We start from the raw sequence: 15,000 nt of genomic DNA, 5'->3' as shown, positions 1-15,000 counted from the left end.
AAGTTTGCAATCTGCTGTTCATGTGTATCTGTTCATTAATGTGTGTGTGTGCATGCACACGCGTGTGTGCACGCGCACCCGCGCGCGTGTGTGTGTGTGCGCGCACACACTCGTTTGTGTTTGTGTATAGGTTCACACCTTATCTGTAAAGATGAATAATTAGCATCAGTCATCTTGTTCGCAGCACATTCCTGCAAGAATAAGACATACTCTTGTGTACTTTCCAGCCTGGGAGCCAACCAGGAGGAGAGGGCGATCGGTACGGCAACAGCAGCTGTGGGGCTCTGCTGAGGTCAGGCTGTGTCATGCATAACTGACTGATTGCTAAACAGGAGTGGGTGTATGAGGGTGAAATTCATAATTTACAATCGCAAACACTCACAAACACACACATACACGTCTACACACACACACACACACACACACACAACTACCTCACAAACATCCAGGCCACAGGCAATCTTATAGCACACATGCAGCCAGTCTGAGGGACCACACAGACATGTTTCAGATAAAGACAGACAAATTAGACGACAGCTTCTTAGGCTAACCACGGCGTTCGCTCTAATTACAGGCTGGCCGGCGATGAAAGAGACAGATGATATGTCCTTATTTGTTTTCTCCTCCAGTGCGCCGAACTGAGTAAACACGGGGGTGCCGGTGATGCTAAGAGAAGGTGGCAGTGAGGAAGGGACGCAGAGAAAACAGGGGGGGGGGAGCGACAGAGAGACAGAGAGAGAGAGGGAGAGACAGAGAGAGGCAGACAGACAGACAAAAAGAGAGAGAGAGAGAGAGAGAGAGAGACAGAGAGAGAGAGAGAGAGAGAGAGAGGGAGGAGGGAGAGACAGAGAGAGGCAGACAGACAGACAAAGAGAGAGAGAGAGAGAGAGAGAGAGAGAGAGAGAGAGAGAGAGAGAGAGAGAGAGAGAGAGGGAGGAGGGAGCGAGAGAGAGAGACAGACAGACAGACAGACAGAGAGAGGAGAGAGACAGACAGACAGACAGACAGACAGACAGACAGACAAACGGAGAGAGAGAGAGAGAGAGAGAGAGAGAGAGAGAGAGAGAGAGAGAGAGAGAGAGAGAGAGAGAGAGAGAGAGAGAGAGAGAGAGCATGACAGCGGAGGATCAGAGTCCCACCCGTCAGACACAGGTGTTTGCCCACCAGTGCAGCTAACAGCCTTGAGGTAAGGAGAATCAAAGGTGTAGCCAACAAACTTTTAGCTAGCAGCTTGTGCCAAGGAAAACAGACTGAGGTAGCTATGTCTTTTCTGCTAGCAAAATACAGTTGCTGCTGCTGTGTGTGTGTGTGTGTGTGCGTGTGTGCGGGGGGGGGGGTGATGTAGAGGCAAAGAGGGATGCTTTGTCTGGAAGATCTGATTAACCTGTCCCCTTAGGTGACAACTTACATCGAACAGGCCTGGCTGACAAGATGCCCCGACTCATTCAGCCTATCCCACCTGCCAACCCGCACACAACGGTTTATGATGCTACACCGACAACACTGACACCTACGCCACTCCTCGCTGATTAAACCTACATCTATTCATTAATGGTGCTAAAGTTTAGTGTCGGATCCTTTTTAATTACACCCCTCCAGATCCCAACTCCCCCTGTCCATACTTTCATCGTCAGCGCTCTTCAGCTGCTGAGATGCAGAATGAGGAGGTAAAGAGAAAAAAAATGAACAGACTGACACATTGACCAACTACATAATAAAATATGACAAATTCCTCCCATTCACCTCTGTTAATGACTGGCAAACTGATGCTGGCTCGGCTGAGGGTCAGCGGAGACTGTTAAAAGGCATCAGTTGAGTAAATGTAAAGATGTGGAGTCATCCAAAGTAAGCCGATCCTCCCCACAGTATGGTGTCTCCATTTGTAAGACCTAAAAGCTTTTCAGCAGACCCATCACTGGCCCTGGTGCACAAGGCTGCAGGTTTTTCCATCTCCATTGTGTATGTGACGTGAACAACCCTACAGTTTCCCACCCAAGTCAGGGTAACCCCATTGTCTCGTCCCACCTCTATTGAAGGCACGAGGACGAGGGTCTGTAAGGGATGATACAAAAGACATGTCATCACACAAGGTAAGGAGTGACAGCCAAGGATTGTGTGTGTGTGTGTGTGTGTGTGTGTGTGTGGGTGGGTGGGTGGGTGGGGGGGGGTCGCAACAACATCAGAGGCCTGGGCAGAACTGCAGTCCTGGCGCTCCGGCCCCTTGCTGACCCCCGGTGACCCCTGGGTTTGATGACAGACTGGGGTCTTTGTGCGTGGGGGTCCCTTACTCAGGTGAGGGCCAGGGGGGACGATGGAGGGGTTAGGGTGGGACAATGGCACAGAACAAAGCGTTGTTGGCTAGGAGATGACCCTGAGGGGTCAGAGATCAAGCCGGACAGCTGAGTGATGAGTACAGCTGTGGACCTGTGGACCTCCTTTCTCTGTTCCTCCACTCTGCTGGCCATGTCAGCTGATGTTGCCTTTGTGCTGGGGATAAAGACCTCACTAGGTCCCACCAAGTTGGAGAATGGCACTATACACAGCAGCAGATGTACTGTGCCACAGAGACTTAGTGTATCGCTATTAAAGTGATAACTTAAGCGGCTCGGCATGGGTCAGTTCCCTGTCCATTCAGGGATGTTCCTGACAAGTCAATTACACTGGATGATGAAAGTCACTCACTTTCAATACATCACCAACTTACGAAACTACGAGATTTAGTAAACGTGAAACAAAGAAATTCCTTGTAACTCCGTGGGGATCCGAGTTATCCACACACTGGCTTCCAGGATGCATAGCTCTTACTACTCCTTTGTGGCATAAACACATTTACGCAATGGCTTATGATTAGTTGCATTAATCAAAACTGTATGGGGGGTAAAAAAGTATAATGAGGAATATTAACAGTGTGAGCGTATCTGGTTTTTCATGATTAGGACACTCTGTGTCAGCAGGGAATTGTTTTTGCTATTTATCTATGAGAACCAACATTAATTAGTGTGTGTTCTGCCCATTCCACCACCTCTTCTTGATTTAAACATCTTGGTTTGTCCAACTGTTTCTCATGTCAAAGGTCAAAGGCTGCTTACTCTCCTGCTGGCCTACACTGAGAGAAGTGAGGACGGTGGTTGCCAAATCAGACACAAACCGTTTGGGTCATAAACAACTACCCTGCGTCCTGCTCTTCTCTTCTGCACAGAGGAAAGTTGGGTTGGCACCCTGTTAATCTTTCACTACAGCCCCACTCACTTTTACACAGGCATGCTAGAGAACAGAGGATGGGAATGAAAGAGGGGTAGTAAAGGAGGAGAATGCATGAAAGAAAAGGAAGAAAAAGCCATAGAGAGGGCCAGATGGGCACCTTCACAGTCCATTTATCAAACCCAATGTGGCCCTCCCCTCCCCTCCCCGTTGCTCTTATGTCCTAAACCCCCATGTAATTCTGTAATGATTTTCATTATCATATAATGACCTTACAAAGCCTACAGCAGTTTGCATGGTCAGTACAAAACTCACAGCTGTTCCCTTCAGTGTTTTGCTCACCGTCTGTGACAAGCAGGCTTTTTTCCTATTGGCCAGAACAGTGACCTTTAGGCTGAGGAAGGTCAATGTGAGGTCACTTCACCCAGAAGTGTCTAAGGTAGCCGCTGATGTAGATTCAAACACATGCTATAAACAGCACACTATGGCCCATTTTTAGTTTTGTATGTAAAAACAGATTAGAGCATTACCAAATTGGACTTTGGCCCAATTTAGCATCTCCATTTTAAACGGTTCTGGTTTCAAGAGTTCAGGAATCAGGACTCAGGAACATTTATTAGTCATTTCATTCCAAGCACCTGCACACATGAAATGAAATGAAATGAAATATCGCTTCCCCAAGCCCACAGCAGTACAACACTAAGACAAAAACACACATCAAAACTACAAGAACACATCCAAACTACAAAAATACATATATCCAACATACCCAAAAAAAACAAAAATTTCACAGTCCAAGAGAGCAAACGCCAAGATACTGTCAGAACTGCTGGGCTGCATGGGCTAGCAGTTAGCTTAGCCTGCCCCACTTCCAAATTCTGTCAGACCGCCCTTGGTGTTGCCTCCTTGGGCGCAGCTCCAGACAGGGTTGTGGTCCCTGGGCCCACCAGATGTGGCAGACCAGGCTTCCCAGTCGATCCAATGCCAGCTCTCCCAGGCAGACACCTTCAACACACCTCCCCGCACTCCACACGATGACACCAAAAACACAGTCAACGCTAGGTGAGGCTGCTGCTAGACTGCCCTCAGAACTGCCGGTCTGCATGGGCTAGCAGTTAGCTTAGCCTGCCCCGCTTCCGCATCCTGTCAGACCGCCCTTAGTGTTGCCTCCTTGTGCGCAGCTCCAGGCAGGGCTGTGGTCCCTGGGCCCACCGGACCCAGCAGACCAGACTCCCCCAATCGAACCAACACCACCTCTCTCAGGCAGACACCTTCGACACACCTCACCGCACTCCACACGACAACAAGAAAAACACAGTCAACACTAGACGAGGCCACTGCCAGACCGCCCTCGGTGTTATCGGTACTGTCGGTCTACATGAGCTAGCAGTTAGCTTAGCCTGCCCTGCTTCCACATCCTGTCAGACCGCCCTTGGTGTTGCCTCCTCGGGCGCAGCTCCAGGCAGGACTGTGATCCCTGGGCCCACCAGATGCAGCAGACCAGCTTCCCCCCAGTCAATCCAATGCTAGGTCTCCCAGCCAGACACCTTCGTCACACCTCCCCGCACTCGACACCAAAAACATAGTCAACGCTAGGCGAGGCCACTGCTAGACTGCCCTCGGTGTTATCAGAACTGCCAGTCTGCATGGGCTAGCAGTTAACTTAGCCTGCCCCACTTCAGCGTCCTGTCAGACCGCCCTTGGTGTTTCCTCTTAAGGCACAGTTCCAGGCAGGGCTGTGGTCCCTGGACCCACAGGACGCAGCAGACCAAACTCTCCCAGCTGATCTAGCATCAGCTCTCCCAGCCATCGAACGGAGACACAAACTTAGACGCAGATGTGGACAAAGACACTGCATGGATAGTACTGGGTGAGGCCGCCACAAACCTAAGTTTGTGCCGCCATCTTCCCACACTGGTACTGGGTGAGACCTGTATCATGGTTCGCCTGGTACTTCTGCCAGCAAGACCTTTTTTCCCCTCTGGCTAGATGAGAATATGTTGGCTGCTCTTCCATCTGCAGCTCCCACATGTCATATTCACAGAACAGCACAGTAACCCACCCCAATAATAATCTCTGTTTCCTAGCCCGCTCAAAGGGGCGTTTACCAAAGGGACACAGGGGGAAACATCTATCAAAGAATTCCCCACGTATAGTGGAAAACCCAGTTACCGGTAAAGCTCATGAGAATAAAAAAGCCCTCATAACTTCATTGGCTCTGAGTGAATGAAAGCACTGGGCCTGAGTGGGAGTGAGAACCCAGGCATCCGTCACTTTGAGTACCCATAAGTCACCTGTGAAGAGCCAGTGATCGCAGGGTCCCATTTCTCTTCATTCTGGTGCTCTTTGGTTCTAAAAGTGCCCTGGAGGGAGAGACTGAGAGCTAGCAGGCCCCGGTTCCAAATCACAGGGTGCTGCATTAACTAGTGTTTAAGAAACAAAAGTTAGAGAGAAACTTAATCAATCAGCCATGCCTGCTATGTTTATGTGCCCCTAGCAAGTGTCATCAATCTTTTTTCTTTCTTTTTTTCTTTTTCTTTTCGTCCATTAGCCAGTATTATGGGCTGAATTGCAAACGGTGGAAAGAAAAAAGCAGTATTATGATAAAACCATGCCTGTTGCTTATTACAGAGGAACCTAATCAGAATGCCCGATAAAAAAAAAAGCAGCGTAATGAAAGAGCAAATTAATTTCAAAAGATTGATTTGGGTGTGTGCTGTTATGGAAATAAATGAATGTTTGAATGCATCAGTGTTAAGTGAACTAAATCGCTCAGTTTATCTCTGCAGTGCATATGCCACCTTGAATTCCACACGGTGAATGCATTTCGTCACAGAGTCCACAGAAAAAGTGACGTCTCTTCAACCACGAAGAAATAGTTGGCCAATGCTTCCCCTTATCATCCGCATATCTCTAATCTCTACCAGGGTGTCCCACTTAACATTGCACATGGCCATGTGTTTGGTTTCATGTAAACGTTATCTGTTGACAGCCACTTGACAGACCTGGCATTTTGTTTTTCATTTCTTTTTTTTTTAGCAGGGGATGCAAGGGAAAAGGCATTTCATGTGTGCAAAGGCGAGAAGAGATATCGGGAGCAGTCGGAGTTCAAACTCATTACAGCCCCGTGTGTGGGACGCATGCCCCCTTACCCTCCCCCTCCTCAATTTAATGACCTCGCCGCCGCTGATAAAGTAAACTTCTGTCTGCCCTGCCGACAAGGACAGAGCATTTCCTGTTCTGCTGCGTGATACCGGTTCTCTGGGGGTGGGCTGGGCTTACAGGCTGGGGTTGCACATAGTTAATAGGTGGCGACACCACACTGTGGGTGGTGGGGGGGGCACAGGGCTGACAGCGATGTTCTGCTGGAGGATGGGTGCAGCGAGATGGTTTCTAGCTTTCAGCACCTGCATCTGGCATGCCTGGGTGGAGGAGACACTACATCAGAGCCGTGAGAGTGCAGGCGTCGACGCAGCACGACAAGGTGTGTGGAGTCAGTCTGTTTACAAGGCTCATCTGGACAGGGTGCAGGCCTGGGTCAACCAGAGGGGACACTTCAAAACAAAGGGGTTGCATAAAGGATTGAGGGCTGTCATGGTGGAGGAAGTTAGTGGGATACTTCTTTTTTTTTTCCTGCAGAAATGTTACTTGTAGGAATTTGTTGTCTGTAACTTCTGCCCGAGGGGCTTAGGCTTTGTCCGGGGGGACTGGGTCATTTTAAACATAAGTGGTCCCAACAGCTCGGGAACTAAATGGTTCTATTATATCTATCTATTTAATCGAGTTTCATTTTTGTAATGTTCAAGTAACCTTCATAGAGAGTTCTAACCTCCTGGCAAATGCCCATTTTTGTTGTGCCCTCTTTTGCAGTCTCAATATCACATTAGGCGGGTTCAAAGTGTTAACATTATCAGGTGGCAGTCAACACGAAGTGTGTACTTTAGAAATAATGATGCAGTCATCCATCCTTGTCTGGGTAGGCCATATAGCGCTGAAGAAAAAGGTCACTTGGACCTCAACCTGGCCTGTCTAGTTTTAAGCTAGCTACTTTTAAGATGTTAATGTCAAACCCACCGATGAAGCTAAGAGTGATTAAAGCCTATGTGAATACAGGTCTAATGTATGTGTGTGTGGGTGTGGGTGTGGGTGTGTGTGTGTGTGTTGGTGTGTCAGAGTGTGATTTTGTTTTCGTTTGAGTCCTAGCGATTCCTGAGGGGGAGTGAGTGGCCGAGAGAAAGAACAGCTAAAATAACACTGTCTTGTCTGTGCGGCCTTTCTTTATCGAAATAAAAGTCAGCGTTGTAAACCCTGCTCTCTCTCCCCCCTTATCAGGGAGGAAGGAAGTGACTGGGCTTATCCAAGACACACGTGTTGTTGTGATAGCTGCGATAGCTGCCGGGCCCAAGGACCACAAACTCAAACAACAAGCACAGCTCAGCATATCTGAGGAGTCCACATCAGCTCTTCAGCCAGAAGCACAGAGTGAGCAAGGTGAATGAAAGCAGAGCTACAGGCTCCAGATAAAAAATGGATGCCAAATACCTTGTTGGACATTAAGATCCTGGTTATTATTTGTGAATATGACACTTATTTATCTTTTGAAAGGTACATTTATTTTCCTGCACTCATGCATACAGTCTTTTGATTTCGTTCACCTGCAACAAACGTCACCATTGTAGATATGCTAATATTCTATGATGATGAATTGCAGAAAATCATAATTGCAATATGCATTTGTGTAAGATTAATTATCAAGCCCTTAATAAAATTTGTAGATCATATTTTTAAGCACGCAGTACATGAATTCGGGACAGTTTGAAAGGTTGGCATGGTGTAATTTCCCCTCCGTTCTTCGAGGAGTTTCATTTCAAAATGGACAACTTCCAAAACGTGATTCCTTTTAGAGAAATTATGCTGGCATGAAAACCGAACTCACTACACACTATTGTTTAAATCACTGGCTGACATAATACCTTCTTTCTTTTTTTTCCTCTCAAAAAATGCTGCCACATTTCAAAAGTTGTACTTTTGAGAATATCGAGCAGAAAATATTCGGGTAACAGTGTGCAATAAAAGTAAAGGCAGAGAAAAGTGAAGTGTAACGCTTTGTTTTCAGTTGTGCTGCCGTTTGATATTGACTACGAGAGACGGCGATGGTACTTGGTAGGGTGTCTCACCCGTCTCACCCTGTCTGTCAGGTAGTCGGCATTTGATTTCAATTGCGAAGCTCAACGCTGGAGGTGTATTGCCTTACCTTTCTCTCCATGTCTGTCTTTGCTGTTGCCTGTCAATCAGAGCAGCGAGCAGGGTTTCCGCCAAGTCCCTCCTGCTGTCCCCGACTCTGCCTTCCTCCTCCACCAGCGACAGGAAGAGCATCGTCTGCGAAACCAAGCATACAAGGAAATGATTAAAGTACATCAATCAATCATGCGCACTTTGTTTTATTTTGGGTTGGGTTTTTTTTTTTTACCATTCCTAAATTTCCGATTGCTGGTCAGAGTTTAGATGATCCCACAAAAATATGCTAGGAGTAATTAATTAATTAAGTTTCCGTTATTAATCTCCTTGGGGAAATTCGGTTACTGCAAATTAACCCATCCTAGCTGTGATGTGTGTAGCTAGGAGCAGTGGACTGCCGCCTTCATGCTGCACCCGGGGGACCAACTCCAGTTCTTTTCCCGTTGCCTCAGTCAGGGGCACATACAGGAGTATTAACCTCTAACATGCATGTTTCCTTTTGATGGTGGGGGAAACCAGAGCATCCGGAGAAAGCCCACCGCAGACACGGGGAGAATATGCAAACTCCACACAGAGGACAACCTGGGATGACCTCCCCAAGGTTGGACAACCCCGGGGTTCGAACTCAGGACCTTCTTGCTGTGAGGCGACAGCGCTAGCCACTGGGCCACCGTACCTGTAGCCGTTCCCCGATACATCAGCTCCTAAACTTGGTCGAGAAAACAGAGCGACTCTTTCTTAGCCAGGGCTCCACGCTAACATCCCCGGGACAGCTACACACAGTAAGTCTAGTATGAAGTCAGTTTCACATCAGAGGACGGGCAAATTACACCCAATATTAGAGTGTGAGTCAATTAATCATGTCCTGCACAGCGCACTGTAATGTGTGAGTATCCCCTGTTGAACATGAATTACAGGGCGGCTTAGAGAGTGACGTGGCGCATCAGCACTAATCTGAGACATCCTGGCAAACCTTCGCCTCCGAGTCCTCAGCAGCCTCTAAGCCGGCTGAGAGGGAGTCAAATGAAAAGGGATCTGGCAGCCCAAATTAAATGCAGCGCTGTCAGCCACGCTCAAATCCCTCTTTCACCTCACCGTCTATCGCTTTCTCTCTACCCTTCACAGACTCTGTCTCTCTGTCTCTCTCTCTCTGAATATCCTTAAACTACCCCCCTTCCCTCCTTTCTCCCAGCCTCTGAGCAGTGATGGATCTGTAACTCTGACTGACTCTGACGCCTTGTTAAGAGCAGTCTCTTCCCGTCACATCCACCAGTCAAACGCTTTCATTTCTTCCCATTAACAGGCACTCGCCTCCTCAGTTGTTCGCATCCCCTTCAAAAAAAAAGAAAAAAGGAACGAAAAACCCACAATGTAAAGGAACACTCATTTCTTCTTCCCTCCCTCTCTCTTTTTTTAATCCCTCTCTGACAATCCACCTGTCTGTCTTAATTCGAGTGAGGAGACAGGTTTGATTGTCTTTTGCAGGTGAGTGTGTGTGTGTGTGTGTGTGTATGTGTCAGCAAAGGAGAAGAGTGTGATTTTCAGACAGAATATTATTGCTTACTTCCTCCATACCGCACAGGACAGGTGTCAAAACACGTGGCGGCGTGTGACGGATTACACCTGACTCAGAGGAGACGCCGCAGATTGTGGGGGACCGAGAGAGAGAGCGGGGCCGGCCGCGTGCCCTATGGAAACTGTACTCCCCATTTTGGATCAAACCCAGTCCCCCCGTCCAGGATGAGTGGCAGGATAAGAAACTGCAAGAAAGTGGACTCAAAGTATATCACCATCGCAGCCGGTAGATGTTATACCGCCGCCCTCGCCAGCTTGTGTCGTGTCAGCGATTCAGGCATGGCGATGGAGAACGAGAGCGCCGTAGCTGATCTCGAAACCTGCTCTACCCTGTTGCTTAGCTTGCTTCAACACTTGCCGAAGACGGCCCTTCCATTTTTTTATTTTTTTTCCCCCACTTTTTCCTCCCCAATTGTACCCGGCCAATTACCCCACTCTTCCAAGCCGTCCCGGTCACTGCTCCACCCCCTCTGCTGATCCGGGGAGGGCTGCAGACTACCACATGCCTCCTCCGATACATGTGGAGTCGCCAGCTGCTTCTTTTCACCTGACAGTGAGGAGTTTCACCAGGGGGACGTAGCGCATGGGAGGATCACGCTATTTCCCCCAGTTCCCCCTCCCCCCTGAACAGGTGCGCCAAACAACCAGAGCAGGCGCTAGTGCAGCGACCAGGACACATAGCCAAATTCGGCTTCCCACCTGCAGACATGGTTAATTGTGTCTGTAGGGACGCCCGACCAAGCCGGAGGTAACACGGGAATTCGGACCGCTGATCCCCGTGTTGGTAGGAAACAGAATAGACCACCACACTGCCCCATATGGCCCTTCCTTGATGGGGCTAGTTGTACAAGGGGGATGTGGAATGAGGCAGACCTTATCTTTGCAGCCTGAAAAACACAAAGTGGTGAAAGAAAAAAATCATGAGAAACAGACTGTATCTGTTCTTCTCTACTTTTTTTTTTTTTAAGTACAAGAAACACATCATTCGATCCGCAGACACGGGATCAAAATACAGGGAGGGTGTGATCAGAAAAAAGTGTGGTTTCTACAGGAGACATGACTTCTTAAGACATTATTAAAGCCAGTATAAATGGATATTTCACCAACCATAGAAAAACACATGAACAACTTCATTATACGGGGAGACATAGAAAGAATTATGGCAAAACCTTCATCCAACGTGGTTTCTTTCACCAACGAAAACACTGAACTCTGCCAACCTTTCAGCTAAGCCTGGGTAAAACACAGTGGTGACAGCCTGCTCGAGTGTGTGAGTGTGTGCATGTGTGTGTTAGCAAGCTTCTCCTTGTGTTTGTCGCTCTCCTAGTACTCGTTTGTGTGTCTTTGATATTGTGTGTATATGCATGCCCGCATGCATGTGTGTGTGTGTGTGTGTGTGTGTGTGTGTGTGTGTGTGTGTGTGTGTGTGTGTGTGTGTGTGTATGTGTGGGATGTTGTGTTTAGAAGGTCCAGTGCTGAGTGAGGCCTTCAGGTTTAGCCCCAGGCTGATCCCCAGGCCCTTTAGACACCCTGCTGGTTGTTTACTGGCCAAGGCCTCAGTCAGCCTCTCCAAGACCAGAGCACTTTATCTCTGGTGCTGTGTTAGTACTAAACGCCCTACCTTTGGCTCTATTTACCCCTAGTTGACAGCAACTGTCCTCATCCCCCCCCACCCCTTGCTGACCAAAGATGTCCCGGTGACCTAGGCCATATCCTAGGGTGACAAAGAGGACACGAGAAGGGCTTGGATCCCTCTATCCGAAATTCCAACGTCTGCCTCTGATCTTAAGCTTCACCGTGTATATTTTCATTGTCAATAGACATAAGCGGTTCTGGGTGTTTCCGGTAAAGGTCAGGGTAAAGGAACAAATATACATCCTGGCCACAGTGATGTGTTGGCTGGCGGAGGGCTGGAATGATGATAGCGTTCCAAGTGAAGGCTGGCTGGAGGGAAGCCTGGGGCACTTCACTAACACCTAAAAACCAGGGCCGAATCTTACCACAAACAAGCATATGTCTGTTCTATCACATACAACATGCTACACGTTCATCAAACAGAGGGTATTATGTCTCATTGAAAACTTTATATGCAGCGCTAAAAAAAAATCTGCCTATTAAAAATGTTTTGCCTGTCAGTCTGTGGATGTGCAGCCTCCTAGGCGGACCCTCGCACAAAAGCGACCAAGTCTAATGTGAAATGACAGAGATCAGGCTATCATAATTTCAAAGCCCTTAGTAAAAGACTTCAAATGTGATTAACCATCATGGTTTTCATGATATGAAGTGAATCAAGGTGAATGGCTGCTCTGCTGGTTGACTTTCATTCATAAAACAACGGTAAGAAAACATAGCTCAGCATTGGGAAATGTTTTGTTGTAGCTAATGAGATGAGTTCCAGCTGTGACTGTGATTCATCCTGCTCTTGAAATTGTATTGTTATAGTGGAGTTTTAACATTGGAGACTATGGCAGTTCTGCGTGGCAGTTCATCTGTCGTTCCTCCGGTTCTTCTTTGCTGAGGTGAATGATTTGCTGCCTTGCGAAAAACGATCAAGTTCTCGTTTACTTTCAAATGTCGTAGCCGAATACATAATGTTTTGGTTTTGACACTGCCACTGCCCGATCTGACTCAACCGTAGATGTGAGTCGCACATACACGCGGTTGACTCAGATTGGGCAGCAACCAGGAGCAGCGGTGGTCGAGCGAGCTAGAGAGTGAATGAAGAAAGGAAGAGGCAATAGCGAGAACAAAAGTTTTTGGAGGGTTTTGAATCGCCGCAAACCACGAGAGGCTCTCCATCATACAGTCATAACTGTGCACAAAAAAAAAAAAAATTAGGCTGACAGGTCCAGTAGTTTGCGAGATTAGCCACAGACACACACACACACACACACACACACACACACACACACACGCACACATGCGACCAAATGCAATATCCCGTCTTGGCTACCGCCAGGCGGAGATAAAAAAGGGATATGTTTGCAGCACAGAGAAGGTGACACTCCATAAAACAGAGCCGCTAGCCAACCGCCGAAGTGTCTCTAAGAGCATTAACACCCCATGAAACGCTTGAGCTTGCTTCAATCCAAGACTTTCAGAGGACCCAAAGCACTCTTAAGCTCACCCGGACTCTCTTACTTCGGATTTTTTTTTTACACTCCACAGTATCTTATATATCCAGACATTTACCAGCCATTTTCAGTATTTTATTAACCAAGTACAGCTTTAAGATTAAAACAGGCCCGGAGACGACACTGAACAACCATGCCAAAGATTTCCCTGGCTAGTGTAAAACTCCTACAATAGATGGTGCAACTCCTCCTGTATCCACCTCTGTCTGACTGGCAGCCCTCCACTCCTGTCTCCTTGGCATCACCACGCATAACAACACCCAACAACACACCAGCAGACTCCTGTGTATCTCTCTGTGCCAACCAGCCTGTGTGCCCATATGGAGGCAAGCAGTACCATGGCTAGTAAATCCACCTTCCTGTTTACAACCGCTGCGCCATCACCAGGGCCCCTTGGGAATTATAATACCGGGACACAGGAGCTCCCTGTGCAAAAACCACCCTGTGCAATATCCGGTTTTAACACTTCCTGTATGTTTAAACGCTTGTTTTTTATTTGAACTCTGTGATCCAGAGACATACAATGTGTGAGTAGGAATGGGCATGCAGTGGCTGTCCATAGGCAGGCAAAATAATGTGATATATACAGTAAGTAATGACTTAACATGGACCCACAGGTTGTTATGGGTTTTTATGGTTGTGTGTGTCTGATGTCTGTAATAAAGTGGAACATGTATATTCCCAGAACCCCACTGGATTCTCTCGCAATCCCATATTTTGTATTTTACCAATTCCTTCTCTACCGAGCAGCTCCAAACTTTGTACCAGAAGACAAGTCCTCTCTCCTCTATTAGTTCCACGACTTGAGGAAATAATTATTTCTTTCAACAAACGAGTTTCACATCCATGAAAATTTAATTCCAAAACACAAACAGACAACAAAACCATTTTTTTTAAGCTGGGGTTTTACAACTTTAGCTCTGTTGAACCGGTGCAAAACCATCTACTCGACAATGTCAGTGTTGAGCATCAAATCAAAGTACGATGTAAATATGAAACATTAGCAAGTCAATTGAAAATGTGCAGTCAATACTACTGTAGACCTACTTCCAGTTCTAATCTTAAGAAAATTATCCCGTATCAACAAAGTTGCACAAAAGTCGTGCTTCCCATCTACGACACTATGTCATTGATTGGACTGCTTTACACAGCAGAAATTATATATATGATGAGATGTTATTGGGAGGGTTCCCCCATTTAATGTCGACACTGCTGTCAGTTCTCCCTTTCTTTCTTCACCCATCCCTCCCTTCCGCTTGCCCGTCACAATCATTAGCACATTAGCACGCTAGCTTGGCCTGTACGTTTTAGCCCTGTTCTCCAAATCTCCTCACACTCCAGCCACTCTTGCTGCGGTTTAAGCCCAACTGCCCTGACATCTTATTTCATAGGCCCGCAGAGTGGGAGTTTGGCTGACAGCGGCCCCCTCTCTCTCCCCCTCCCTTTCTCCCCGCTAATACAAGAAACCAATATCACTTCCACCACTGGTGGAAAAAGGCATCAGGCACCTTGCTGATGGTAATGGATAGCTTCTGCTCACCAATATGAACAACTAGGGAGCTGTGATCCAGCCATAGCCCATTCCAGCTTGGAAGTTACTCTGCGGTGGTGAAGGGGTGGGGTTCGACCGCTGGAAAAATTATATTAGCATAAAAAAAAAGGCATCGCTCACTCTCCTGTGACATCACTCTTGAAGTTGTATAAAGCACCGTTGTTTCATCGTCCAATCACTCATCTGATTGCTATCAGCTGATTAAAGATGGCCCAAAACTGGGGCATATCTGAAATTCGATTTGCTCAATTTCCATTTAACGTTCCACGATGGAGATAAAGAGTGTGTACGGTTGTGTCT

General features: G+C 47.4%; 1 protein-coding gene across 1 annotated transcript in view; it reads right to left on the bottom strand.

The window, feature by feature from the left end:
• The window catches only part of fto (FTO alpha-ketoglutarate dependent dioxygenase), a 164,285-nt gene that overhangs the window by 79,675 nt on the left and 69,610 nt on the right, over nt 1-15,000 (bottom strand). The window contains exon 8 of the mRNA XM_056278611.1: nt 8,456-8,580. Within this exon, the coding sequence (XP_056134586.1) occupies nt 8,456-8,580 (125 nt within the window). The remainder of the gene's footprint in view (nt 1-8,455; nt 8,581-15,000) is intronic.

This window comes from Lampris incognitus, chromosome 4 (genome assembly GCF_029633865.1).
Source record: "Lampris incognitus isolate fLamInc1 chromosome 4, fLamInc1.hap2, whole genome shotgun sequence".
Taxonomy (NCBI): domain Eukaryota; kingdom Metazoa; phylum Chordata; class Actinopteri; order Lampriformes; family Lampridae; genus Lampris; species Lampris incognitus.
Note: the sequence above shows the minus strand (reverse complement) of the source record. Positions and strands in the feature narration are given on the sequence as shown.